This window comes from Ambystoma mexicanum, chromosome 4p (genome assembly GCF_040938575.1).
Source record: "Ambystoma mexicanum isolate Mex_15411 chromosome 4p, UKY_AmexF1_1, whole genome shotgun sequence".
NCBI lineage: Eukaryota > Metazoa > Chordata > Amphibia > Caudata > Ambystomatidae > Ambystoma > Ambystoma mexicanum.
Window position 1 is genome coordinate 65,882,426 of NC_090927.1, and position 26,511 is coordinate 65,908,936.

A 26,511-nucleotide genomic window follows, 5' to 3' on the forward strand; every position below is an offset into this window, starting at 1 on the left:
TCAGCCACCACATCAATGCCCTCTACAGAGAGCTCACCTTCAGCCACCACATCAATGCCCTCTACAGAGAGCTCACCTTCAGCCACCACATCAATGCCCTCTACAGAGAGCTCACCTTCAGCCACCACATCAATGCCCTCTACAGAGAGCTCACCTTCAGCCACCACATCAATGCCCTCTACAGAGAGCTCACCTTCAGCCACCACATCAATGCCCTCTACAGAGAGCTCACCTTCAGCCACCACATCAATGCCCTCTACAGAGAGCTCACCTTCAGCCACCACATCAATGCCCTCTACAGAGAGCTCACCTTCAGCCACCACATCAATGCCCTCTACAGAGAGCTCACCTTAGTTGTCAAGTCCAAGGCTTTGCTCCCACTACCACACCAAATCCCTTTCCAACTACAGCCGATCATGACCCACGTCACTCTTTTGTCCTGCCCGCACTACAACTGATGTATACATGCGTCCCTCTTGTCTTAGGGGAGTATAGCTTCTTACCCACATTTGAAGAAGCCATCAAGATATATATTATTGAACAGCTAGCCACTTAGCCAATGAGCTAATCATTAACCTCACACATCGGCCCCTATTGCCTTGTCGCGCTCTGAAACACTTGTGTATGAGCGCGATAGAAATATAATATCAATATCAATGTCCGCAGAGTCATTACTTATAGCAAGATGCAAAAAGAATGACGTAGACCACTGTGTGTTGCTGTTATATGGCACACCATTGCACTCCTTATCATATGCAGTTATGGGTAAAGTCACCATCATCCATTTATGGGGTTATCCGCTGTTCGTGGCCCTTCTTAGGTACAGCATTTACAGTCAAACTCCTCTGAAAGTGGTACACACACCTACTGTGCACCCATAATACGAAACAGCCTCCTCAAATAGATCAGGAAGGTCCATACTACGAAACAACATCCTGAAATAGACCAGGATGGTCCCTTCCAGGAAGATGCTACTTTTCAAGGAACATCTCTTCAATTGGTGATTGCCTGACCTCAGAAAGACCTAGTGTATAATATAAATTTATAATAGTTTTTTTTTAAACGCACTTAATATCCAGAGGTTTCTAAGCGTGGACCCGGGGATCGAACCTCTGTTGCTCTGTCTTGTCTTGTTTCCAAGCTATCGAACCTGTGTTGCTCCGCGTCGTCTTGTTTCCAAGGTGAGTCTGTTGCCCCTGAGCTATCCTTCTGAGCTATCCTACTCCCCACGACCTTCGCCACGCCCACTAGCTTCTCTGCATCCGCGCACTCTGTGTAAAGTACAGTGCTACATATTTACTCAGCTAAGTTTTCTCTATATAAACCCCTTACTCACAGACATACAAATACTAATAAAACTCTGGAGGGTTCTGTAGCAGGTTTGATTTATGCATTTGACAGAAGGGACCATAGCTCTGTCGTGAGGTTCTTCAGAAGGCAACGTTCTCTTGGTCTGACATGCGCAGTGTGGATGTTTGTAGCAATTATCATAGTATCGCCCGTTAATGGAGTGTGTCTAGAATTGAAAATACTCAATGCCACGCCTAAACAGATAAACCACACATATCATCCAGGTTTTTTATTTATTTATGACCACAATGTAACATCTGAAAAAAACAGGGAGATCGTGTTTGTACGCGTCAGTGAATTTTATTTACGTGATTGAAATGCATCAAGCAGCCATTTTGTTTCAAAGGTTGAGCTCAGATAGCGGCAAACAGCTAGCCAAAATGACAGGAGTATCAATTGTTCCTATAGCAACAGCGTCGACTAGTGCCAAACCCCTCCGCGATGCCTGCGCCATTGCTGTCCGCCAGGTTGTTGACATTATCTGTTTTAATGGGCGACAGTAGCACTACAGTAACATGCCCTGGTCCCCTCCGGCTGAAGTGGTGAAGTTTGAGTCCCACCTGGACTCAGTCAGCTATCTGCAGCATGGCCAACTGGGAAGGCCGCCCGGGCTGGCAAGCGATTAACCAATATCTGCTTGGCACCAGCGACGCGGCATCAGATACTGGGCGACTAGTTGAGACCAGCAGATTCATTCTCAGGAAGGTCTGTTACTGGAAAAAAGAAAAAAGAGACAAGCGTAAAAGAAAGTAAGTATACATAGGAAAACAGAACTCGAACATTTTCAACATTATTTTTATAATCATCTCCAGATTTTCCTTTTAGTGCCAGCTGACAGGTGGTGAAGGCATCTCGGTGCCTACATATTATTGTGGCTTACGTTTCAATATCGATGTACAGACACAGCATGTAGGTGCTTCAGTACGAGTTCGCCGGTGTAGTAAATAAATGGTAGTCATTCCGTTATCAACACTTTTTTTGGGCAGTAACGGAATGACCTCAGTTTCTACTGCCACCCCCTCCAAATGCCAAGTTTGACCTTGAAATAGAGGACTTACCGCCTGCATTTTGCTAGTGGTCAATTCTCTACTTTAACCTCTTAAGCGCCAAGGACGAGTATGCTCGTCCTTTTTGCAAAGACTTTCATAATAGCCTGGCACTTAGCCAAAAGTTTGAGTATTTGTCAATGTCAAATCACTGAGTGACGCAATGGTAAACAACGTTGGCAGTTAAGCGGCCCTTAGTATTATTTATTTATTTGTTTGTCTTTTGCTCTCAAAATAGAAACTTTCACAGTTAAAAGACCGTGGGCCTCATTACAAGTTTGCCGGTCTAGAAACAACGGTACCGGTAAGCTTGCCAGTACTGTTGTTCCCAGACCGGCAAACTATGAGTTCTTTGAGCGGGTGCCTTTCAGCCCGCCAGGTCTGACCTGGCGGATGGAACGGCACCCACGGGCAGAACTCGACTGATGCACCGGCACCGTTCATGAATGTAGCCGGTGCATCCGTCCTCCCCTTTCCATTGAGTTGATGGGACTCAATGGGAATGGGAGTAATCATTTCCGGCAATGGGGATTTACCGGGACCGCCTGGGCTGTAATGCCCAGGTTATTGCCCATTCCCGTGCACCGGAAAATTCATGACTCGCACGGCTACCGCCAGAGCCATAATGACATCCCTATCCACAGTATATCTTACCACAATAACTTAATGTTTCTAAAAAAAACCTCAAAATTCTCTATCTTGTACAAATCCATCCATAAATTGAAAAAAGACAAATTGCCCCAGTGATAAATACACTTAAAAGAAAGGTATTAATCAACGCTTACATTAGAGACAATTGTGCTCCATGCACCAATATACCCCAAAATGATTCAGTGACGATAAAGTTGACAGTATGAAGAAAATGAATAGAAATGAATAAAAAGAATGCCTCATGACATTTGTGGTGGTAATTTGCCAGTAAGTCTGCCAATTTATCATCAAACTCGCTTATCGTCACTGCCACTCGGTTCCATGGGCTTACCACAGAATTAGGAGTGGTGGAAAGGTGGTACGAATCCCCATTTTCAGAGTCCACTGGACAACATATGGATATTGGTGGAGTTACTGCGATCTGTAATTCTGCCGCAGTAATTCCACTGATTTCTTACCTCAAAGTAGAGGATTTACCTCCAGCGGGTCAAATTCGGAATTCAGTGGTGCAGTAAAAAAAGGCAGTAATTGTGTTACTGGCCAAAATATTACGCTAACAAAATGGCTTCCACTTTCTTACTGCACTGCTGAACTCGTAATGAGGCCCTTGCGCCAACTCCCGATTGCATGATTGCCAAAAGGCTCTGCTTTTCCGCTGGATGCTTCCTGATTGCTGCCCGGTTAACTCCAGTTCCAGAGACCGCTTGCCTTACAACCCTGCAAGCAGCAATGATTGCAAGGTTTAAGGGCTACCGCTGGCTCCAAGCAACATTTCCCCCACCACAGACTTCTACCTTCCATCCTCTAGCCCTCTCCAGCCTGGACCTGCTTCAGTCAGCCTGACCCCCAGTCGGGAACAGAGTGTGTGCTAGGACTGACCATCTGTCGCAATTAGAAAGTTCCCTTAGTTGCTTAATTTATTGGTCCTCTGTGGAGTTGATAATGTGTGTTTTGTGCCTTGGCAGGGTGGCGGACATGGCCGGTAACAACCAGGGCCTCAGCAAGGGTTGTCGGCCATTACCGGCCATGTGCACCCCTCCACCGAGGTGTGAAATCCATTCGCACCCTGGGATTTATCCGAGAGAGGGAGAGAGATGGAGAGTGGGAGGCAGAGAGGTGGAGTGAGGGAGAAGAGAGATAGTGAGGGAGAGAGGGTGAGGGGCAAGAGAGGGAAGGTGGCGAAAGTGAGAGAATGAAGGAAAGTGTGAGGGGACGAGACAGAAAGGGTGGTAGCGAGAGAGAAGGAGAGTGAATAAGAGAGAGGGGAGAGACAGAGGGTGAGTAAGAGAGAGCAAAATGGGAGAAAAGGAGAGAGGTGGGAAGCGAGAGGGCGGAGAAAGAGATAGAGAGGGAATGAGAAAGAGAGTGTATGAGAGAGAAAGGGGAAACAGAGAGGGGGACAGAATTGGATTGAAAGAGGTAGAGAGAGAATGGGTGACAGAGAGGAGAGAGTGAGAGAATAAAAGAGAAAGAATGAGGGAGAAGGGGAGAAAGGGAGTGGGAGAGAGGAGGGAGAATGAGAGAGCGAGATAAAGAAGAGATAAAGAAGAGAGATGGGATAAGGAAGAGCGAGTGGGTGAGAGAGAGAATGGGAGAGACTGGAAGGATGGAGAAGAGAGAGGGGAGTGAGAGAGGAAGAGATAGAGAGAGCAAGAGAGAGAAGGAGGACGGATCAGGGGTAGAGAGGGAAAGTGGACCGAGCAACAGCAGGAGAGCGGGGAAGGGCGAGGGGAAGAGATGGAAAGGGTGAGAGAGAAAGGGAGTGAATGAGAGAGAGAGAGGGTGATGGCTGTTAAGACGGATTTCTGAACTCTGTCCTGGCGGCGCAGAAGTTCAGAAGGCCAACCTAATTACTTGGAACAGGGTAACCTCTGGACAAGCCAGACCAATCAGGGTAGCGATCGCGGCGGTCAAGACTAGGTCTCAAGAGGGGTGAGGGTGACTGAAAGCCCGCAATGAGCACACAAAGCAAGGACACTTACAAACTACTCCAAACAGGTGTTATATTAAAAATATATACACATTTATTCCAAGGCCTTTGCAATAATGACCGTAGCGAGAAATCACAATAAAACTCTAGTAAACCAACACATACCAAACCAATACAATATATATACAAATACAAACAAGTCTAAAGCGTTAGATGCACGAAATGTGTAGTCCACCTAGAAGGGGAGGAAAACAGGCAGTGCGAAATAAGGATTAGACCCAGTCCGTCTTCAGAGCACCTAACTAAAAGGAAGTCCATGCCCTATGAAGAGTGGAGCCTTGTGCTCAAAAGTACCTGCACACGCTGGTGCCAACGGGCAAAAAGGGGAGTCTCTTCGAGGGAATCAGGCAGTTCAGTTTGGTGCACGAATGAAGAACAGAGTTCCGCGACTCAAGCGCAGCCTCCACTGTGGGCAGAAGCAGAGCGCGAGTACGGAAAGGCGTGCTGTTTGACACAGCGGGGAAAAGCTATGGGCTCCTGCAGGAGGGCGACCAGTTCCTAGCTATGCTACTCACCGGTCCCCGATGCAAGCAGACCCAGGCTTCTCCGTGTCAGTTTCCGTGCTGGCAGGTTCAGGGGAGCATGGAACGTCTCATCGTCGTGTAGATTCTGCAGCAGCAGAGTTGAGTTGAAGATGTCCCAAACGAAGTGAACCCGCACAGTTTGTTACCACAGTAGGGCAACGGAGCGGCCGTGTGTATCTCAGCCAAATGTACACTACTCACTTCAGACCTGGGAACGCCAAGTGTACGAATCGTGTGAGAGTGACAAGGACTAGAAATACAACACAACCTGGCGGCGGTTACAGAGCAAGACTCCTGGGTAGGCTGGTCAGTCTGCTGGATGGCCCAGAGACACTTCCGAAGGCTTACGTGCAGGAGATGGTGAAGATGCCGAGAATAGCTGTTCCCGCTATTCCAAGGGTCGAAGTACCAGTACAGGCCTTCTGGTTCGATCAGAGGTAGAAAGGGTTTCACAAAGTGACAGCAGTGCAGAGGAGCAGTCCTTCAGCGGGTCACCAGCGATTCCTCGGTTCAGCCTCGTGGTTGCAGGATACTTGACTCCTGTATTCCTTTGTTCGTGAGAACTCAGGAGATCGACATGTAGTGGCGTTTCCACCCCCCTCTTATCCACGGTTCCCTTCGCGCCAAAACGGAGGGGACCCAATGGGAGATCCGCTCATCAACACTCGCACCATACGTGGACCTATCACGGATCACGGTGGTCTCAGGCATTCAAAACACCCTAGACTCTCTGGCACCCAGGATGTGTATTGGGACCAGACATCCCAGCCCACATCCTGGAGGCACACACCAGGCCTGTAGAAGCCCGCGAAAGCATCCGTGTTTCGCGGGAAATTACATGCCCAAATAAGGAAGGCCCCGGGTCGGCTCGACCTGGGGAAGGTGAAGGGAGTAAAACGGTCAGCGGACAGGACAAAGGAGCCTCGTGGTCTGGCCATTTTGGGAGCCAGGCCACCATTTTGGGCTAAGCGCGAGAAACGCGCTTAAAACGCCAAAAGGAGCTCAAAAACACAAGAAACGATCGCTGCCACCATTCCCGTCCGTGATTCACTTGCACCGATCATTTACAATCCAAAAAGAGTATCTAGGGCCTGTAGAAGACTAGAGACCCAAGAGAGCAGTAACTTAGCTTACAGTGCCCTCTTGTGTCATGTTGCACGAAAGCCGCAACATGATAAAGAAACTACGGAAAACAGAGTTTCCCAGTACTGACTGTCTTAAGGGCATGTCAGTTTTCCCGTAAGAATGGAGCGAAAGCCCAGAGGAGTGCGGCAGAAGGCTGCACTTCTCTGGCAAAGTCTAGATCATGGTGAAAACAACAGCAAAAAGTTTAGGGGTTGCCAGATGGAAGGAAAATTACCCACAATTACGAAATCTTTCCTAACAATGGAGAAAGAGAGCGAGCCGGAGAGTGATGGGTAAGAGAACAACAGAGACAGGTGGGAAGCGAGAGAGAGCAAGATAGAGAATGAGAGAGAAAATGAGGAATAGGGAGGAGAGAGTGAGAGATTTAATGAAAGAGAACGAGAGAGAAGGGAAGAGAGGGAGTGCGAGAGAGAGGAGATAATGAGAAAGGGCGAGATAAAGAAGAGAGATGGGATAAGGAAGAGAGAGAGCGTGAAAGAGAGAATGGGAGAGAGGGGTGAGGGGGAGAGAGAGGAACGTGCCGGCTCACTGCTCAGTGGATCTCTGGCTGCCCCTAAATGACAGATGACAGGTTAGGAGCTGGAAACTGAAATGCCACCCGAGTGCAGGCAAATGCGTGCTTAGGTCTTTGCTGCTGCATCTATAACTCTTATCAGAGATAAACATACATCCCAGGGCTCAAATAAAAGGCATCTATCCAGCCAGACCACGGGTAGAGCAACGGTTAGCACCTTGGATGCTATTTTAGACATGTTGCACTGGTGCACGTTTAAATAGTGCGAGGGAGAAAAGTTGCCCAAGTGCCAAAACCTATTATTCTAATGCCTTTTTGCACCACACACTGTTAACCTTAGCCCTAGTACCAGTGTGGAAAAATACATAAATACGTTGAAACGCGCTTTGAAACACAGTTTACTTGATGTATAAGCGCCTTAGAAATGCACCATAAATAAATAAATAAGGAATGTTTTCCTTGCGCGAGGGCGAGGTTTCTCTAATATGGCCCCATAGCTACTTCCATCAGTGGGCAATGGCGTGACAATTCCGAACTGTAATGCATCTGCAACATAAACATTACGCAGCAAGTAGGAGGAAGCACAGGCATTGTGCATTGCATTTCCTGCAACTTGACCTGGACTATGTATTCATGCTGCGGCTTTGCCAGCATTCCTATGATGCATTCTGCATATCTGTAATGAGACCCTCCCTTGCTGCCTGCAGCTATGTTTGCCAGTGAAAGGATAGTGATGACGTAGGTACCTTGGATGGATTTCTTGCAGGTCTTCTTGCAGGTGCCGCAGCACTTCTGCAGTCCTTGGCAGTCCTTGTCGTCCACACACTCGTCCCCTCCCTGTGGGCGGGAGCAGGGATGTTCCTCCCACGGGCACTGCCCATCTCTCTCTGGAAGAGAAGACATTGTAAGATTAGGGAAACTGCCGAGGTGCAAGCGCAACATTCACTCTTTTGTGAGGGTATCCTGGTATTCTCACCCCCTCTTCCAGTCAGCCCACCCCTCCCTTCAATTCCCTCCCCCGCATCCTCTTGAAGCTGCTAATTCGCTGCACGCTTTCATCCAGTACGTCATTCCTCAATAATATATATATGATTGTATTTTGAATTACTTTAGACAATCCAGTTTTTACACATGTTCTTGGCTAGAGACCCCCAAACCCTGCTTAGTGGGGTTGGGTTTGCTCACAAGGTGTGATATAAGGCCACTTCGTAAAACATTTCCAGGTCCCTGTCCACCCCTGTATTTATTAGAATTTCTGAAGGCCTTCACCTCAAACATGCTTTGTGTACAGCTAGATTCGAAGAGTCACAGATGCAGCAAGCATAGTTCCTTGCAGCTGCAGGAGGACGCAGCATGTTTTGCAGGATATAGTTCCTTGCAGCTGCAGGAGGACGCAGCATGTTTTGCAGGATATATTTCCTTGCAGCTGCAAGAGGGCACAGCGTGTTTTGCAGGATATATTTCCTTGCAGCTGCAAGAGGGCACAGCGTGTTTTGCAGGATATATTTCCTTGCAGCTGCAAGAGGGCACAGCGTGTTTTGCAGGATATATTTCCTTGCAGCTGCATGAGGACGCAGAGTGTTTTGCAGGATATATTTCCTTGCAGCTGCAAGAGGGCACAGCGTGTTTTGCAGGATATATTTCCTTGCAGCTGCAAGAGGGCACAGCGTGTTTTGCAGGATATATTTCCTTGCAGCTGCAAGAGGGCACAGCATGTTTTGCAGGATATATTTCCTTGCAGCTGCATGAGGACGCAGAGTGTTTTGCAGGATATATTTCCTTGCAGCTGCAAGAGGGCACAGCGTGTTTTGCAGGATATATTTCCTTGCAGCTGCAAGAGGGCACAGCGTGTTTTGCAGGATATATTTCCTTGCAGCTGCAAGAGGGCACAGCATGTTTTGCAGGATATATTTCCTTGCAGCTGCATGAGGACGCAGAGTGTTTTGCAGGATATAGTTCCTTGCAGCTGCAAGAGGGCACAGCGTGTTTTGCAGGATATATTTCCTTGCAGCTGCAAGAGGGCACAGCGTGTTTTGCAGGATATATTTCCTTGCAGCTGCAAGAGGGCACAGCATGTTTTGCAGGATATATTTCCTTGCAGCTGCAAGAGGGCACAGCGTGTTTTGCAGGATATATTTCCTTGCAGCTGCAAGAGGGCACAGCGTGTTTTGCAGGATATATTTCCTTGCAGCTGCAAGAGGGCACAGCATGTTTTGCAGGATATATTTCCTTGCAGCTGCAAGAGGGCACAGCGTGTTTTGCAGGATATATTTCCTTGCAGCTGCAAGAGGGCACAGCGTGTTTTGCAGGATATATTTCCTTGCAGCTGCAAGAGGGCACTGCGTGTTTTGCAGGATATATTTCCTTGCAGCTGCAAGAGGGCACAGCATGTTTTGCAGGATATATTTCCTTGCAGCTGCATGAGGACGCAGAGTGTTTTGCAGGATATAGTTCCTTGCAGTTGCAACAGGAACAGGAGCCATCTTTGAAATGTTCAATGTAAGCACAAGCTTATTTGTCTCCCACAGCTCTACTCTGTCCGCCTCATATGTCTCACTTCTCAATCTCACTCATTCCTCCTCTTTCTCACGCCTCATTCCTACTTCTCAACCCCCCCTACTCACTCATTACACATTATTTGTGTTTGTAGTTATTTGTTTCAATAGCGCTTTACAATTTAGTTAACAATGGGCATAAAAACAGGACATAACACTCATACATCACCCTTGCCCCTCATTTCCCCTCAGTCTTCAGCTGCCCTCCTCACATGATATAGCGAGGCACGTGAGGTTCCTCCTCACAGCTCATACATCAGCACCTCTCCTCACTTCTCACAGCTCACTATAAAGCCTCACTGACCTGCCAGCCTCATCCGACCCGCTTCTCCCTCTTGGTACCCTCCCTTCCTTCCTGATTGCCAGCTTACGTCCCGCCCTTTCACTCGTATTGGCTAACGTGGACCAATGCTGCCTTCTCAGCTGCACACTTAGAAACTATCTGCTTTTTCTGAAAAAAGATAGTGGAGGCACGTCCCGAAAAACAAACCCAGAGCAGGGCGCAGAGCAGCCATTTCAGACATAAGCAGAACGTCCAGTGCTTATGCTTCCCAGACATCACACAAAACGACTGTTCCATGCAGGGATTGTGGCAGCCGGCTGTACTCAAGCTTCCACGACCCAAGCACAGATGGCTCCGTTTGGAGGCGTCTTGTGCCTGTCTCGGTTGCCTGCTGTTCACACTTCCAAGACCGTGACCCGCTGAACATGCTTCCGCTAAGTTGTGTGCTGTGGGTATACTATCGTCACATATGTTTTCGAGCAGTGCACAGGTGAGAAGGTATCTACTAAAAGAGTTGCTGTGGACCTAAAACACGGAAGTCTACAAATCCACGCAAGAGCCACGGCGCCCTGCTTACTCCCCTCGTACACAGTGATGGCCCAGAGCAGACGGGGCCACCAGTCTGTGCATCAAGGAAAGAACACAGCCATGGTTAGGTCTGCCTGCAGAGAGCTTCATCTCTCTGCCTGAGATCTGGGAGGAATATCTTGGAGGGACCCCGATTTCAAACAAGGGCTCTGTGGTGGAGCGGCCTATGTTGGCCCCTCTATGGCCTAGATCTTGGAGGTATTTCTTGGAGGGACCCTGATTTCAATCAGCTGCTCTGTGATGGAGAGGCCTATGTTGGCCCCTCTATGGCCTAGATCGTGGAGGTATTTCTGGGAGGGACCCTGATTTCAATCAGCTGCTCTGTGATGGAGAGGCCTATGTTGGCCCCTCTATGGCCTAGATCGTGGAGGTATTTCTTTGAGGGACCCTGATTTCAATCAGTTGCTCTGCGATGGAGAGGCCTATGTTGGCCCCTCTATGGCCTAGATCTTGGAGGTATTTCTTGGAGGGACCCCGATTTCAATCAGCTGCTCTGCGATGGAGAGGCCTATGTTGGCCCCTCTATGGCCTAGATCTTGGAGGTATTTCTTGGAGGGACCCCGATTTCAATCAGCTGCTCTGCGATGGAGAGGCCTATGTTGGCCCCTCTATGGCCTAGATCTTGGAGGTATTTCTTTGAGGGACCCTGATTTCAATCAGTTGCTCTGCGATGGAGAGGCCTATGTTGGCCCCTCTATGGCCTAGATCTTGGAGGTATTTCTGGGAGGGACCCTGATTTCAATCAGCTGCTCTGTGATGGAGAGGCCTATGTTGGCCCCTCTATGGCCTAGATCTTGGAGGTATTTCTGGGAGGGACCCTGATTTCAATCAGCTGCTCTGTGATGGAGAGGCCTATGTTGGCCCCTCTATGGCCTAAATCTTGGAGATATTTCTTGGAGGGACCCTGATTTCAATCAGCTGCTCTGTGATGGAGAGGCCTATGTTGGCCCCTCTATGGCCTAGATCTTGGAGGTATTTCTTGGAGAGACCCTGATTTCAATCAGCTGCTCTGTGATGGAGAGGCCTATGTTGGCCCCTCTATGGCCTAGATCTTGGAGGGGCCCCGATTTCAATCAGCTGCTCTGTGGTGTAGAGGCCTATGTTGGCCCCTCTATGGCCTAGATCTTGGAGGTATTTCTTGGAGGGACCCTGATTTCAATCAGCTGCTCTGCGATGGAGAGGCCTATGTTGGCCCCTCTATGGCCTATATCTTGGAGGTATTTCTTGGAGGGACCCTGATTTCAATCAGCTGCTCTGCGATGGAGAGGCCTATGTTGGCCCCTCTATGGCCTATATCTTGGAGGTATTTCTGGGAGGGACCCTGATTTCAATCAGCTGCTCTGCGATGGAGAGGCCTATGTTGGCCCCTCTATGGCCTATATCTTGGAGGTATTTCTTGGAGGGACCCTGCTGCTCTGCGATGGAGAGGCCTATGTTGGCCAATTGCATCTTGGGTGTGATGTTGTCCATCCCTTTCTTTGCCATGCCTCTGTCAACCCCTCCCTCATGAAACATATACAAAGATAACCCCGAGGATACCCCCTCTCTCCTGCAGGACCTAAAATACGATTGTTTATAAACCCTTTAACTATTCAGCTACTCACATAAAAAGAGAAAACAATATTTATATGCAGTGATGAAATTCCTAAACAAGCGTGTCCTTGATAAAGGTAATAAGACCCGTTATGCGGTGCGCACCTGCCCTGCCCACCAGCAACTTAATTATTAGTTTAAAAGTGTTAACACTTATTTTTAAGAAATCCTCCAATCTCTTAGGATATTCGTTTTCCTATTTGTATGGGTTCTGGGCCCTATTAGGAATGAAAGATAACAATAAGCCCATCCTTGCGGGGGCACCCCTCCCCTACAAAAGCCTACACAGTAACAGCAGTGTGGCAGAATGTAGTGTGTGGACAGAAGACCAATGAAACAGAATCAACCAAGCTCTCAGACCTGTAACTCGGCTGAGTACCATTATCCCTCATTAGATCCTGGTATCCGCAGACTCAGAGTAAAAGCCTGTGAACTCTGATGACCCCCGGGGTCAGGGAGGACAGGATTTATGTTATGGCGGCGCCATAAAGTCACGAGATAACGAGTGCTCATAAATGCGGGTAATTGACGATGTGGGAGGATACCCGACTACCCGAAGGGTCACTCTTTTATATCTGCCCGAGTGTTTATTAATTTCCTTTAAATCCTAGCGGAACAGTGGATAGGGGAAGCATCATGTATTGGCTTGAGGTAATGCTTACCCCGAGGGCTCCCTAAAGGGACGTGCGCTGCAGGATTGCTGAGGCAGCGCTTTCAAGAGCTCGGGGGGGGTCTGGGTGAAGGCCACTCGGCCGCCATCTTTTGATGCTGCGGTCTGGTACTGGTTCACACAATAGACTACTCCCCTTATCTGAGGAGGTGGACGGCGGATAGTGTCAGACCACAGCGGCTGACCTGGAACTAGATTGGCGGGATGGAAAGGGAAATGGAAAACGGACATTGAGAATATACAAAGAGGACAGCTGCGTGGTGGAAGAGTGGTGTCTGCGGTCCGGGAAATGTTCTTGCAGTGTTTCCATTGTGGCAATTGGAGGTTTGCTTCTATTTTTACTTGGCTTGCATCGCGGAGCGCTGCACGGACGGTGGAGTGGAAGAGTGGTCTGTTGGGGTCTGGAGGAGGTTTGGAGCACCACATACTCAGGCCGGTACCAACTCCAGGAACCAGGAATAGTGTCCTGACTCAGGCTATTCCGGTAAGCTGTATACTGCCCCTTTTGGTGAATGACTGTCTAATACAACTGAGCTGACCTGGAAGAAACTGACATGAACGCGGCTGGTATGTTCTTTTGCCTTCTATGACCCAAGAAAGACTCTGCCTGATTCCAACCTTGTTTTGACCACGGTTATTTTATAAAACATACTGACTGGGCACTGTGTCTCTGAAGTTAATTAACAAGCTGTGCTCTGGTTTGGGAAGAGGTGACAAAGTGGTGACTTGCGCTGGCCAGCGAGTGGGGGCGCGAGGCGGTGATAGGTCACTTTGCTGTAAGCTAGCCTGCTGCAATTGACTGTTATGCCAGAGAGCAAGACACAATACCAAACTGCGAAGAGGGGAACATGTCATTAATAAGAGCCAAGCAGCAATCAGCAGGCCGGTTAGAAAAATGGCCATAAAGCTCTTAGGAAAACTGGAAGTTGTTGGGTTGATTGACTCAGTAAATGAACCTCAAGACATTAATAAAAACATACAGAGTCAAATGACCAAATATCTTGAAGCCCCACCCCATTGTGCTATGGCATCTGAGTCTATGCCACCACCCACAGAGGACGTGGCAATAGAAAACACAGTAAATTCACTTGGGTTCCCTCCAATAGACAATCACTCCTTGCTCAAGCTCGTTCTTAGCCTCCAGGGGGAGACGGCCAATCAACCGGACGTGGTGTTGGGCAGAGATCTGAACCAAGATCCTTTACTAGCGGCAGATATTGGCCCGTGCCCGCCCACTAACTTGTCATCTACACCCAACTTGGTGGGAATAGCGGCAGATGGATACGCCTCAACACGATGCCACCCTAATGTATCCTCCTCAACCACGGAATCTTCTGAGGAGGAGAAGTGCAGAGATCCAGAGAACACCATAATATTGAAAGCTTTCTACTCAATTTGTGTGAAATTGGCCAGAGAACAGCTAAATATAAAGGAGGGGGTGGTAATACTTGTGGCCGCGGTACTGGCTCGTGTAACAGATAGGGAAAAGACAGCGCTCATGGACCTACTCCTGGAGAAATGACCTTGCCCTACATCTTAGTGTGGCCGATACTTCGCTTACACAGACTGTGAATTTTTCTGAAAACCTATTGGAAAACACCCCCGGAAACAAAAGGAAAGTCCTATTAAGGAAGCCCCAGGCTCGAGTTCCAAAAAGAGCAGCGAAGCAGATGAACACAAAGAAAAAAGTGGCAGTAGCTGCGCAAGCATTGGCGCAGACGCGCACTGAAGAATTGGGAGACTGCGAGATATTTAACTCCTCTCTGCACGTCCACACAGAGTGGCCTGGAAGGACCCAGAAATTCTGAACCTTAAAGGGCCATTAGACAAATGGGTGGAGAACCGTAGCACTAATGGGACACACAGCGAAGGCACTGTTTCAACTGCCCTTAGAACGCAAAGCCCTATGAGGGTGCCGGGGGATCTCCCAACCAAGATCTTAACAATCTGAGAACTAAGCAGATGATAAGAAGCAGTGATCAAGACCCACCACAGTTTTACAAAAGCATGAATGAATTATTAGGGTGTATAGATGTTAAGAAATGCAAGGTCAGCAAGATTAGAGTTGTGGACATACACGCAACATGTAACAGTCCTTTCCTGGACCGGGCTGACATTTTGGAACTCCGACACCAACTGCGGCAGCTCAGAGCTGTTTGCTCCAGTGACCTGGAGCTGGTGGAAGAAGCTGCTACAAGTGGCAATTGGGCCTGGATTAATATTGCCTCACCAATTGTTTATGAATTGACTATGTTTTATGACACACAGTTTTTAGAGTTTGGTTATGAATTTAAGAAATTTGAGTGACCCTCTGGCCCCAGGAAAGAAATGGCAAAGTAAGAAAGAACGGAATTGGGTATAGAAAAAATAGCAAGAAGGGTGGCTTGGGCCATTAATGAGGGCAATTGTAACCCTAATTGTGATGATTTTGATAACCAATGGGGAGCGGACTTAGAAGAAGAAGATCGACCGAAACCCAATAAAATGCTACTGCTTTCCTGGGATACCAGGCGTTAAATCTCCTTTTCGAGGGCCGGGGAGGGATTCAAACACCTCTTGAGTGCAGAAATATTTGCTTTACAAGAACCATGGCTGCTAGAAAAATCTAGTATCGAGGGATACCATGTGGTCTTTAGGCCAGCCGAGAAGAAATGTGATGGCAAGACCTTACAGAGGTGTGATACTGGGTGCTAGAGACAATCTTAGGCAAACAGAGATACCAGTAATAACGAACCCAAACATGCTAACTGGAGTCATGGAAATGACGCGTAAGGGTGTGGACGGGCAGGTCTTGCTACTAAACATATATAAGCACCCAGGTAACGCAGGCACTTTAGACATTGCTGAATTATGCGATAACATCATAAATGATTGGCATTCCTCTGAACAACTCTAGTATAACACTACCACTACACTAACACTAGCACACATCTAGCACACAGCTTGTGAGGAGGACTGATATCATGCGCCAGTCTGGCACACCATGCCACTTGCACATCAGCGCGTGCGCCGCACCCCTACCCCCCAGCCTAGGGCCGCCTCTGACCCTGGGTGGTGTGTTACTGGAGTGACAGCTACAAGGCTTTTCCCCTGCCTCAGGTGAAGCGCTATTTTGGAGACACCTTTCCCTGGTGGTGAGGCCAGGTTGGCTACTTGCAGGTCCTATCTTGTGCATCGACCCCACCCGCTGCTGTTGTCCCGCTGGGTCCTAGAGCAACACTAGTTCGTTTGATAGCCCCTTCCCTTAGAACAGGGGCCGATACACTCACAGGGCCCGCTTCTCCAGCCGCTGTGACACACGGAGATCAAGCATGGAGTGGTCCACTCATAGCATACCCCTGATTGCAGGATCCGTGCACTCCTTGCCGCAGCCGGGGGTGCAGCACTTCTGCGCTCCTGGACACTGCTTGTCGTTAGTGCACTTGGGAGGCGGTATCACCTGGTCGGGCGCGCAGATCGTCGCTTGCTTGGGGCACTCGCCCATCTTTCCTGCAAAGAGGGCACATCACAGAATGAACAACACAAATCTCTTAGCATTCCCTTTCGTTCCTCAAAGTGCAAAGACCACCACCAGCAACTCCCCCCCCCCACTGCTCCACATCCACATTATCATCACCGGCTCTCCTCCCCCACGTTGAGGCCCTCCTCACCAGCCCCCTCCCCCTCACCAGTGATGTGATCATCAGCTCACATTAGAATTCCCCAAGTCAAGGCACCAGCGCTGGATCAAGGGATTTTAACAAGGAGCCGGCAGCATATTCAAGATGGCCGCCCCCAGAGCGAGGGCGAATGGAGAAGACATTTTAAGACATATCCATACACGTGGCTGTGGTTTAAGTAACTCCCTGAATCCAGGTGGGGCTAGCGCTTGGACCTTTACATTTGCCAACAGCAACTGGGCGCTAGCCTTCACTTGCAGAGTTATAGAAGGTTGGCTATTAACCATGGAGGTATATCCCCCCAAGCGACATCTGATAGACAGCGAGAGCTAAGTTCAAGCTGCCTGTGAGGTCGCTCGGTAGGTCGAGGTGACGTGCAGCCTGTAGTTAAAAGCTACCCCCTACAATTATATGTTGCGTGGCCCCCTGCGTCTCTTTCCTGTGGAAAAGCATTACAGGGGGTGTAGACTGGAGGCATGAGGCAGTAGAAACAGCACAGAAAGTACCAAGAGCCTCATTATGAGTGTGGCAGTGTTGCAAACGCCTGGCAATTCTATGAGTGTCTTTTTGTGGCAATTTCCTGAAAAGGCAAATTCCAAGATTAGGGGTAAAGTGTAGGCAGGAATTCCAGCTTTTGCTGGACATTCTTTCTCCGCGTTACCTTAGGGAAATGGACACTTTACTGCTGCAGAATGACTGCTGGGGGTCGGTCACAAGCTATCAATCTGTGCTCGCCATTGTCAAGTCACATGACCTCCAAGCTGGGGCCTAAAGGACATGGGAGGAGTGGCCTAAATCACCTGCTTGAAAGCACCTACTGTGCTTATCTACTTGGAAACAATGAGTGTGGACGAGCTATTCCGCAGCCCTCAAAAGTAAAAGTGGCCCCTTGCATGTGAAGCGACTGCTAAGTGGGGTCCTTAGAACGAACAGTAACGCTAAGGAACTACTGCCCAATGCTGTCCCTGAAATATTTCCAAGCGATATCCAGAAACGCGGGGCTGTCGCCTGACATGTCCAAGGTGCCCTGCAAGTCTTGATGCTGCCAGCAGGGGGTGCAGCGTGCTCAGTAATAATTGTGCCTTTGAGATTTTTTCGCAGCAAGCCACCCATTGCACCCGACTGTAAGGAAGAGGACACTGTCTCTGGCCCTGGCACTTGGATATGTTCTTAAAAATTAAGCGATCGCTATATTAGGCTTTGACGGCTGTGTCTTCAGCTCGTTCGGCGTCATGCTCGAAGTTTGCAAAGTACATCTCACGCATAATCACACCCCTTCTTGCCTCCTGCAAAGAATTCTGCATAATGGTCTCCAAGAGCCTCTCACCAACTCTGCAACTACCCACCAAAGGTTATCACGCATTAACTGCACTCACTCTAGCAGCTGAGAACCATGGCTCACCATGGACGTGCCATGATTGAGATAATGGTCTCAGCAGGGAGGCGAGACCGCGCAGCGGCGGAAACCACCACGACACATTGCTCTTTGGAAAAGGTACGGCCCCACACACTCAGGCCCGATGGACAATACACAGCGGTGAGGTCCCCGCTTTCATCATGGACCTCCCCACCCTGCCCTATATCTGGGGGCGATCCCAGGTGGCACTCTTCCTTGTCCGAAAAGGTGTGACTCCTGGACCCACCCCCCTTTCGTACCCTCTCTGTTGGAGCCTTGCCGGCCCAACACTCCCAGTGAGAGGCAGACTGTGACCTCACCACTGTACTCTACCGGCCTGCGGGCTCCCCGGGAGTGCACATCAATGACCAATTGGCCCCCCCCCCACTTGCCACAGGGCCTGCGATCATTCGTTTGGGGGCACTCCCCCCAACGTGTGGCACGTATCAAAGCCAAAAAGGTCTCCAGTAATAATTCAGTTCCTTTGTCCGATAGGTGCACCCCATCCAGATGTAGGTTCCCCGATCCTCTCACCAAGCCATCGGCAACCACCCCTAGCCAGCCCCGCTTCCCAGCCAGTCTCGCAAGTTCGTTGTTTAGCTTTCTTGCTGAAATGCTCAGAGGCCTAGTGGGGCCTGGTACCCCCATCTTGTCCTTGGTATAATCTGCGACCACGCGATCACCGCCTGTGGGCACAGCCTGCCCATCCAGCTGAGAAGCAACTCCTTCTGCCTCATGGGCGCCAAATCTTTACCCACCACGTGGAGGATCAGCAAGTTCGGTTCAGGCAGCCGATGCTCTGTCCGGCATCTCATGACTGCGTCACGCACGTCGCCAATCCGCCTTCCGCCCTTATTGATCCGGTGCACTGATACCCGGGACATCTCATCAACCCCGCACAGTCCGTCCCTCTCCTTCCTGTCCGCCTCACGAAAGAGACCGATCACTCACACCACTCGCACCGGCGGCATCCTCGACAGATAACGGGAGCAACAGATGTTACGCAAGGTGCATAAGTCATGCGCCATCCGTCCGCTGCCCTTAATCCCCCCCTCCCCCCAGGATCCCCTAGGTTCCTGCTGCCCCTATGGTCTGGCAGGACAGGTGTTGCCTGAGGTACCCCTTGTAAGCCCCTGACTTCCATCTCCCTATTTGTATGATTTGGTCCCTCTGCAAACCCCAGGTGGCTGCCGTGGTGCCGCCCCTATTCTGAAAGGGAGGGAGGCGCGAAACCCAAGCACCTCAGGCCCGCCCCCCCAATGGCTGACCCATCCAGATGCCTAGAAATTGGGCCCTCACCCTCCCTTCTTACCTCCTTTAACTCCCTTAAAGCTGCTACTGGGCAAATAGTTTTGTCTGTGTTTTTTGCGAGGTCACTCCCCTTCCCTCCTCGTCGGTCTTAGATTTCCTTACCCAGATGTGCACCGAGCCGTCTACCCCAAACTGTACACGTGAAACAGCCAGCCCTACAACCCTGTCGTTCCTGGAGGCCCCCAGCCTGAAAGCCACAAAGAAGGCTGTCACAAAAGCAGCCCGAAAGAGTGCCCCTCCCCCCGTTTCAAACATACCAACACCATGGGTTGCGGGAAGCTCAGTACCATGGGGCAAGATGCCCTTAGATTGTTAATTGCCATTACTACCGACATGCTGTCGGACCAGAACCCCACATTGCCACCCATCGCCCCATGTGACCAGGGCCGCTACGTTGGGAGAAAGTTCCAGAAACGTCACACTTCTTGTCAATCTCCTGCTGGCCCACTCGCCCGGCCATTGCTGCGCACACCACTTGTCTCCCCATATGGCGACGAACCCCTCACTCCCTGCTGCATCTGTGCACAGCTCTATTTCCTTGTTCGGGAGGTGTTTCTCCGGCCAGACCTGTGACCCATTGAATTTCGACAAGAACCTGTCCCAGACCCGTAAGTCCTACTTCACTTCCCTGTACAGTATTTACATTTAGGAGATTGAAGGAGATTGAAGAGCTTTGGCACCTCAAAATTCGAGAGCCGTGGGACAAAACTATAGCTATCGTTTATCACACTTTAGTACAGGGGTTACCAGACCTAGTGCAGAAGAGTTCGAAGAAATTGGTAGGGATGAGGGAAAGGGATGGCCAGAAATACAGCTTACAATTGTGCATCATTGAAGATTGTGTCAGGAGAAGGTTAAACAAAAGGCCGTAAACAGGAAGGCAGATGAGGCCAAATTAGTGCAGCCAAAGCTATCAAAGTATCCAATGGAAGGGGCAGTTATAACCAGCCCCACCTCACCAGCTCGGTGACAGCAACAGTATCAACAACCACCACAGTTTGCACTGCTCATGGGTGGGTAGATAGGGTGGGGCAGCCCACAGCAGGGATTCCGAGGATGGGAGGTCTACCTAGGGGGCATGGCTTCGGGCCACAAATGCACCACAATCAAGAGGGATTTCGGGGCTATGGGCAACAGGTGCAGCAGGGCATAGGGGATATGTCAGGGGGTCTTTACGGACAGGGGAGAGAACCACCACACTACTGGACATGTGGAGAGTTAGGACACATTTCAAGAGCATGCCGATTTAGAGGGGTACAACAGAGTTGGGGAGATCAAGGCCCACACCCATAGCAGGGGGGCCAAGAAGATTATTATATGCTGGATCAACACCCACAAGGACAGATGCAAGGTGCATATCAGAAAGTGCCACAAGCCCAACCACAAGCACAGCTACAAACACATGCGCCACCAGAGCCACAGATACAGACACAGGCACGGCAAATGGCAGTTCCACTACCATGATATTTACAAGCGCTGCCGATCAAGGGAACACCCAACAGCTAACAGAACAACAGGATGTTGACACACCAGAGCACAAGGACACGATAGCGACAGTACCTGTACGACAAGTCCGAGGGGTAACCATGGTAGGAAACAAACCCTTCAAAGGGAACGGACTATCTATGTTTCGTCAATAGGACAGCCCACAGAGGAACTTGATGTGTCCCATCCTGTCGATCACACCCAACCCTGCAGAGGAACCATACATAGGGGTGGCTATATGTGACAAAACCCTTTCCTTTCTTGTTGACACCAGGCTGACTAGGTCTTGTATAAAGGAAGGGACATTTAAGTTGTAGGGCGATGCCATGAACACTTAATGATTCCTTTCACTGATAACATCTCCTTATCTATCAGAGATCACGACTTATCACTACCGTTGCCGTTGCTTTACTCTTGACAGACACCTGTGAATGTATTGGGACGAGACATCATTAGCAGACTAAAAATGACTATTTCCTTCACAGACAAATGCATAATATGCTCCACACCAGGTATACACATGATGACTGTCAAGCAGATCATTCAGGCATATTGCGGATATACAGTACAGAGGGGGGTGTCAGTAGACCCCGAGATTTCTTATTACAGTGGACAGCTTGTCCCAGTAATGAAAGGGCATTATCCCTGCGAACAATCCTTGGCTGCAGCAGGCTTCACACTGACAATGGGGTGCACCACCACCCTCTATGTGGAGCACACCCTATTTGCAATACTGAATAAGCAAAAGAGCACACTGAGCACACAGAAAGCATGAGGATATGAAGTGATCCAATTCAAGCCAGGAATGAAGATAGTAAGATGCAAGACAGTCAACCAGCACTATTTTTGGCAGGTGACCACCAGCCAGGCGATCATGCACATGACTGTACAAAGAACATAGAGCTGTTCAGTGAGACACACAAGGTGGAGGAAGATGCACTTGAGGGTGGAGATGTACTGTACATTGATGGGTCATCGCTGATCGACCAGACTGATGGGGTCAGAAGGACTGGGACTGCAGTGGTAAGACTGAAGTAGGACAGGACAAGTGAGGTGGTTGTGAGTGCACGACTACCATCCTTTTACTCAGCACAAGCAGCAGAACTGGTGGCTCTCATACTAGCCCTAGAAAACAGTGTAGAAAAGCAGGTGACCATATACTCTGACAGCGCTTATGTTACATCGACAGTGCAATCAAGAATGGTGCAGTGGCCCAGACAGCAGGTAAGCATGCACCAACATGTGTTTACTCCCTCTGTCCCCACAGGCCATCCCCACCATCATCAGGCAATGCCAAACTCAACTTCTCCAGGGCTGGGGTGAGGACAGGTGCTCCGTGGCACAGTAAGTTGTGCATTTGTAAAAGGTATATTCTCACGCTGCAGCGTGTGTGTGCGGTTCACTCGCAGTGGCACCTTCCTGACAGCTTGGTCCCTCGCAACTCCCTATTGCGTGTGCCTCGCATCCCCCCTTCTCCAGCCTCCTGCACCCATGCACCCCTTTTGCTCTTCCTCATTCACTGCCCTGTTTTGCATTGTATTGCTTTGTGTTCTGTTGCATTCTTCCTTCTTCTAGGTTTACATCTGTCGACTGCTTTGTTCTTTTGTAGATTGTTCTGTGTTCTGCTGTGCTATGCCCTCCTCTAGGTTCTCTATTTAATGACTGCTCTGTTCCTGATGCCCTGGTAACCTGATTTGCTTATCGGACTGCCTTGTTTTCTGCCTGCTCTTCCATCTGAGCTCTTGTCTACTTAGTCATTCGTCCACTATTGTCTTGTCCCTTTCTGTCTCGTATGCTTGCACCCCTCCTTGTGTCCTCCCTTAGTGTCTCCCCCCACCTTTCCCCTCCACCCCTCTTCCTCTCTCCTCTTCCCAAAACCTACTCTTTGATGCTCTCTGTTTCTCCTATCATACTACTTCTCTATCGACTATCCTGCTCTCCTCACTCAGACTGGTAGGAAGAAGTTTAAAAAGGACATCCTGGTCTCCAACCCAGGCCTCCCTATCGCTGGCACCTATACCAGTGCATCCTCCAGAAAGACATTCATGGACATCCTCTTTGTTGTTCCCTCGCCAGACCTGTGGACTCTTCATATGGTCTCTGTGTTCTCTCCTTTCTCTTCTTTCCCATTAATGGTGGCCCTCCTGGCCCCCTTCCACTCCTCGAAGGCAATCATTAATGTTTACCTGAAGGGCACCGTCTTGGTCCAAGGGCCTCAGGCCAACCTTCTCATCTTTGACAGACGCTTCCTGTGCCTCATCAATTTCCTTTCTTCTCCTGCTGTCCCTTCACTCCCTTCTTCAGCTTCCTTACCTCCTCTCTCTCCCTCCTCCTTGGCTACCTTGCTCTCTCCTCCTTCCTCTTCTGCCCCTCCTTGACCTCCTTCTACACCTCTACAGGGCTGTCCTCTATTTGTACCCCTCCCCAGAAGTCTTTCAAGGTTGGCAACCTTCTCCATATTGCCACTCTCAACTCTCGCTCAGCTGTCAAACACTTCTCTGACATCTGCCGCCTCCTGGAAGAACTTGATCTCGATGTCCTTGGTCTCACCGAGACATGGTTCATGTCCAGCTCTGTCACAAGCTTTGACATTCTCCTCCCTGATGGCTACAAGATCCTTTCCGCGCCCAGGTCCAACCATTCCAGAGGGGGTGTAGCCTTGATCTTTGGAGTGGATTCCTGCCTCTGTCATTCCTATGCAGGTCTACTCCTCTTTCGAATGCCTTGTCTGCAGGCTCTCTCCTGGCCACTCTCTTACTGTGGCTACTATCTATCAGCCATCTAGTCAGATTGCCTCCTTCCTTTCTGAGTGGGCGGACTTCTCCTCCTCCATCCTGGCCTCGACCACTCAACTCCTCCTTCTTGGAGACTTTAACATTAACCTGAATTTTTGGGGGAATTGATTTTGACAGTAGCTCTCAACTTCTAGTGACCCTAGACATCTGCTCATTATACACCAGTATTCCACAGGAACTGGCTATAGAGTGCATTCATAGATATCTGACCAATTCTGATACCCAAACAAGGATTCCAGCGCACTTTATTGTAGAACTTCTCACACTTGCCCTATCCAAAAACTACTTTAAGTTTGATGGCCAATTTTATTTCCAATGTAAAGGGACAGCTATGGGGGCAAGTTTTGCGCCAAGTCTGGCTATATTGTTTATGGCAGACTTTGAGAAGACTAATATTCTATCCGAGAAAAATCCTTTCAAAAACCACATCAAAATTTGGAAAAGGTACATAGATGATATTCTCTGCATCTGGGTAGGCTCTAAATTAGATTTACAAAATGTTGTCGATTGGCTTAACAAAGTTGACCAAAACATCCAATTCACCATGGAATGCAATAATTTGGAAATCAGTTTTCTTGATCTTAAAATCCAAATAAATAATGGTTCCCTGAAATGCAACCTTTTTCGCAAACCAAGCGATAGAAATACACTTTTGCATTTCAAAAGTGACCACCCGAGGCACATTAGGGAAAATGTACCCTTTGGACAATACCTTCGCATAAGAAGGAACTGTACGGAACTAGAGGACTTCTATTTCCATGCCAATGATCTCGATCACAGGCTGACCGAGAGAGGGTATCCACATCACGTAATATCTAGATCAAGGAAAAGAGCAAGATTTTCCAACAGGGACACACTCTTGCTAAATAAAAATACTACTAGCAACGAGGAACCAAGAACGACCTGTGTCATCACACATGGCGCCCATACACCACTTATTCGCAAGTCCATAACTTAACATTGGACTTTGGCCAAATTGTGCCTCCCCAATGAACCCACACCACGCTTCGCATACAAGCGGGGCAAAAATCTCCAAGACCAGTTGGTGCATTCCAAATTCACCAACCATGCTCCTAGACTGGGTCTATGGGATTTGAGATCACCTGTGGGACATTTTCCTTGTGGTAACTGCACTTCATGCAAATTTACCAAAAAGATCAAAGTTTTTAAGATCAACAATAGTCAATGGAATTTGAAAAGCATGACAAATTGCAAAACTAAAAACGCCATCTATATTATAGAATGTCCGTGTGGTTTGAGATATGTTGGAAAAACAGAAAGACCAGTCCACATTCGGGTTTGCAAACATCGCTCCCAAATAAGGTGCAAGAACGAAAGTGCCCCCTTGGTTAAACACTACTTGGAAAACAAACACACAGCAGACGACATTTTCTGGTGGGTGGTAGATACCATCATTTCCTCTGCAAATCTCAAAATGAGTCTGCTACAGAAAGAGGCCCAGTGGATATATAGAATTGATTCTTTCCATCATGGCCTCAACGAAGAATATATTTGTCCTACTTAATTACATGACCTTTATTTTTAGGTCGGTAGGGCCTGCTGTTCTCTGTGCCGTGGTGAATGTTCTTTGACCCATATGCCATATGTATATTAGCACTTGTACATCGCAGTAACACAATTGCCCTTTTTAATTACTCCTAGATCAGTATGCCATAAGGGTGCTGCCCAGTTTTTCGGTTCAGCACACCACAAACATATGAATTCCCTCCATTCCGGAAATACACTTTCCTCACTGCAGCACATGACCATCATCCTATGGCTTGTTTATCCTCTCTTCATGGAGTGCGCATCCACATCCAGTGCGTTATATAGACAACCACTTTCTCCTACCCGGCATTTTATTGCTGTGCCCTGCAGCCGCCTGCCGACACCTCTCTCCACATCTACTAGCTTCCTCAAGTCCGGTATCCTAGCAACCAAACCTAGATACATGTTGACTCCCAACGCGAGGCGCATTCCATTAGCCTTAGTTGACTCGTTCCATATCGCATAACAATACACTCATCATAGGCTGTGTCCACTCCATGCTATATTCTTGTCTTTTCTCTTTTTTCTCTGCTCATGCCATTTCCTCATAAACGTGCAAAACACACACGTCTATGAACATGTCAGACAGAGCGAGCACTCTACCCCTTGAAAACCAGCAAGATGGTATCTTCCACTCGCACGGCATCATGGGTCCGCACTCAACCCAGGGTCTCCATAACTACGAGACGCCTCGCACTCGTTTACCTACACGGCCGCGACACAACCGCTCACCCCTTGATGCCTCGCGCACTTCTCTGTTTCCTGTATTGACTGTTCGATCGTAAGTATCCAATAGCCTGTTTTTTCAGGTGCTCGGTCCACGCGCTTCTTCTGTATTTTCTGATGGTTACGTTTGTAACTTTTCACGCTTTTAACATGCGTGTCCTCCCCATGTCTCCAGACATCTTGCCACTACGTGTGACACAGGAAACTGCCAGCTCCTAGATGGCCCCCACCATGAGGGCTTATTTACCCTGCGACAATTGCATCGCATGAACATCCCTGGACTTCAGCACGTTATGGGTTCCAAGATTTCTACTTTAAGGTAGTTTTGTAATTCTGTTGCCTTCTTCTACTTCAGGGTAATTCTGTTGCCCTCTTCTTTCCTTCTCCATATCACAAACACCTACATGGCTACCTAGTCATGGGATTAATGGGTGCTTCCACTTGGTCATTCTTTTGAGCACTACCTCCCCTCTGAGTACTCCAGTTTGGGTTTTTCTCCATATCCTGATGCATCTCAATTCCATTTGCATTTCTTTGCTGCATCTCTAAGTTCTTAACATTTCACCACATCAATTTGTAATAAGTGGAGCTTTCCTTGTCCATCCCACCCTTTCTTCTCTACAGAGTGAGTTCATCCTAAATCACATTGGATATTGGGTATCTACTCGAGGACCCCACCCT

General features: G+C 48.9%; 1 protein-coding gene across 1 annotated transcript in view; it reads right to left on the reverse strand.

Annotated features, from left to right (window-relative positions):
* Nucleotides 1-1,630: 1,630 nt before the first annotated feature.
* LOC138452996 (WAP four-disulfide core domain protein 5-like) overlaps nucleotides 1,631-26,511 on the reverse strand; it is a 287,523-nt gene continuing 262,642 nt past the window's right edge. Inside the window, exons 4-6 of the mRNA XM_069605401.1 lie at nucleotides 16,247-16,399; nucleotides 7,968-8,108; nucleotides 1,631-2,063 (exon numbers count right to left, since the gene is read on the reverse strand). Coding sequence (XP_069461502.1) covers nucleotides 2,023-2,063; nucleotides 7,968-8,108; nucleotides 16,247-16,399 — 335 coding nt within the window. The 3' untranslated portion in view covers nucleotides 1,631-2,022. The remainder of the gene's footprint in view (nucleotides 2,064-7,967; nucleotides 8,109-16,246; nucleotides 16,400-26,511) is intronic.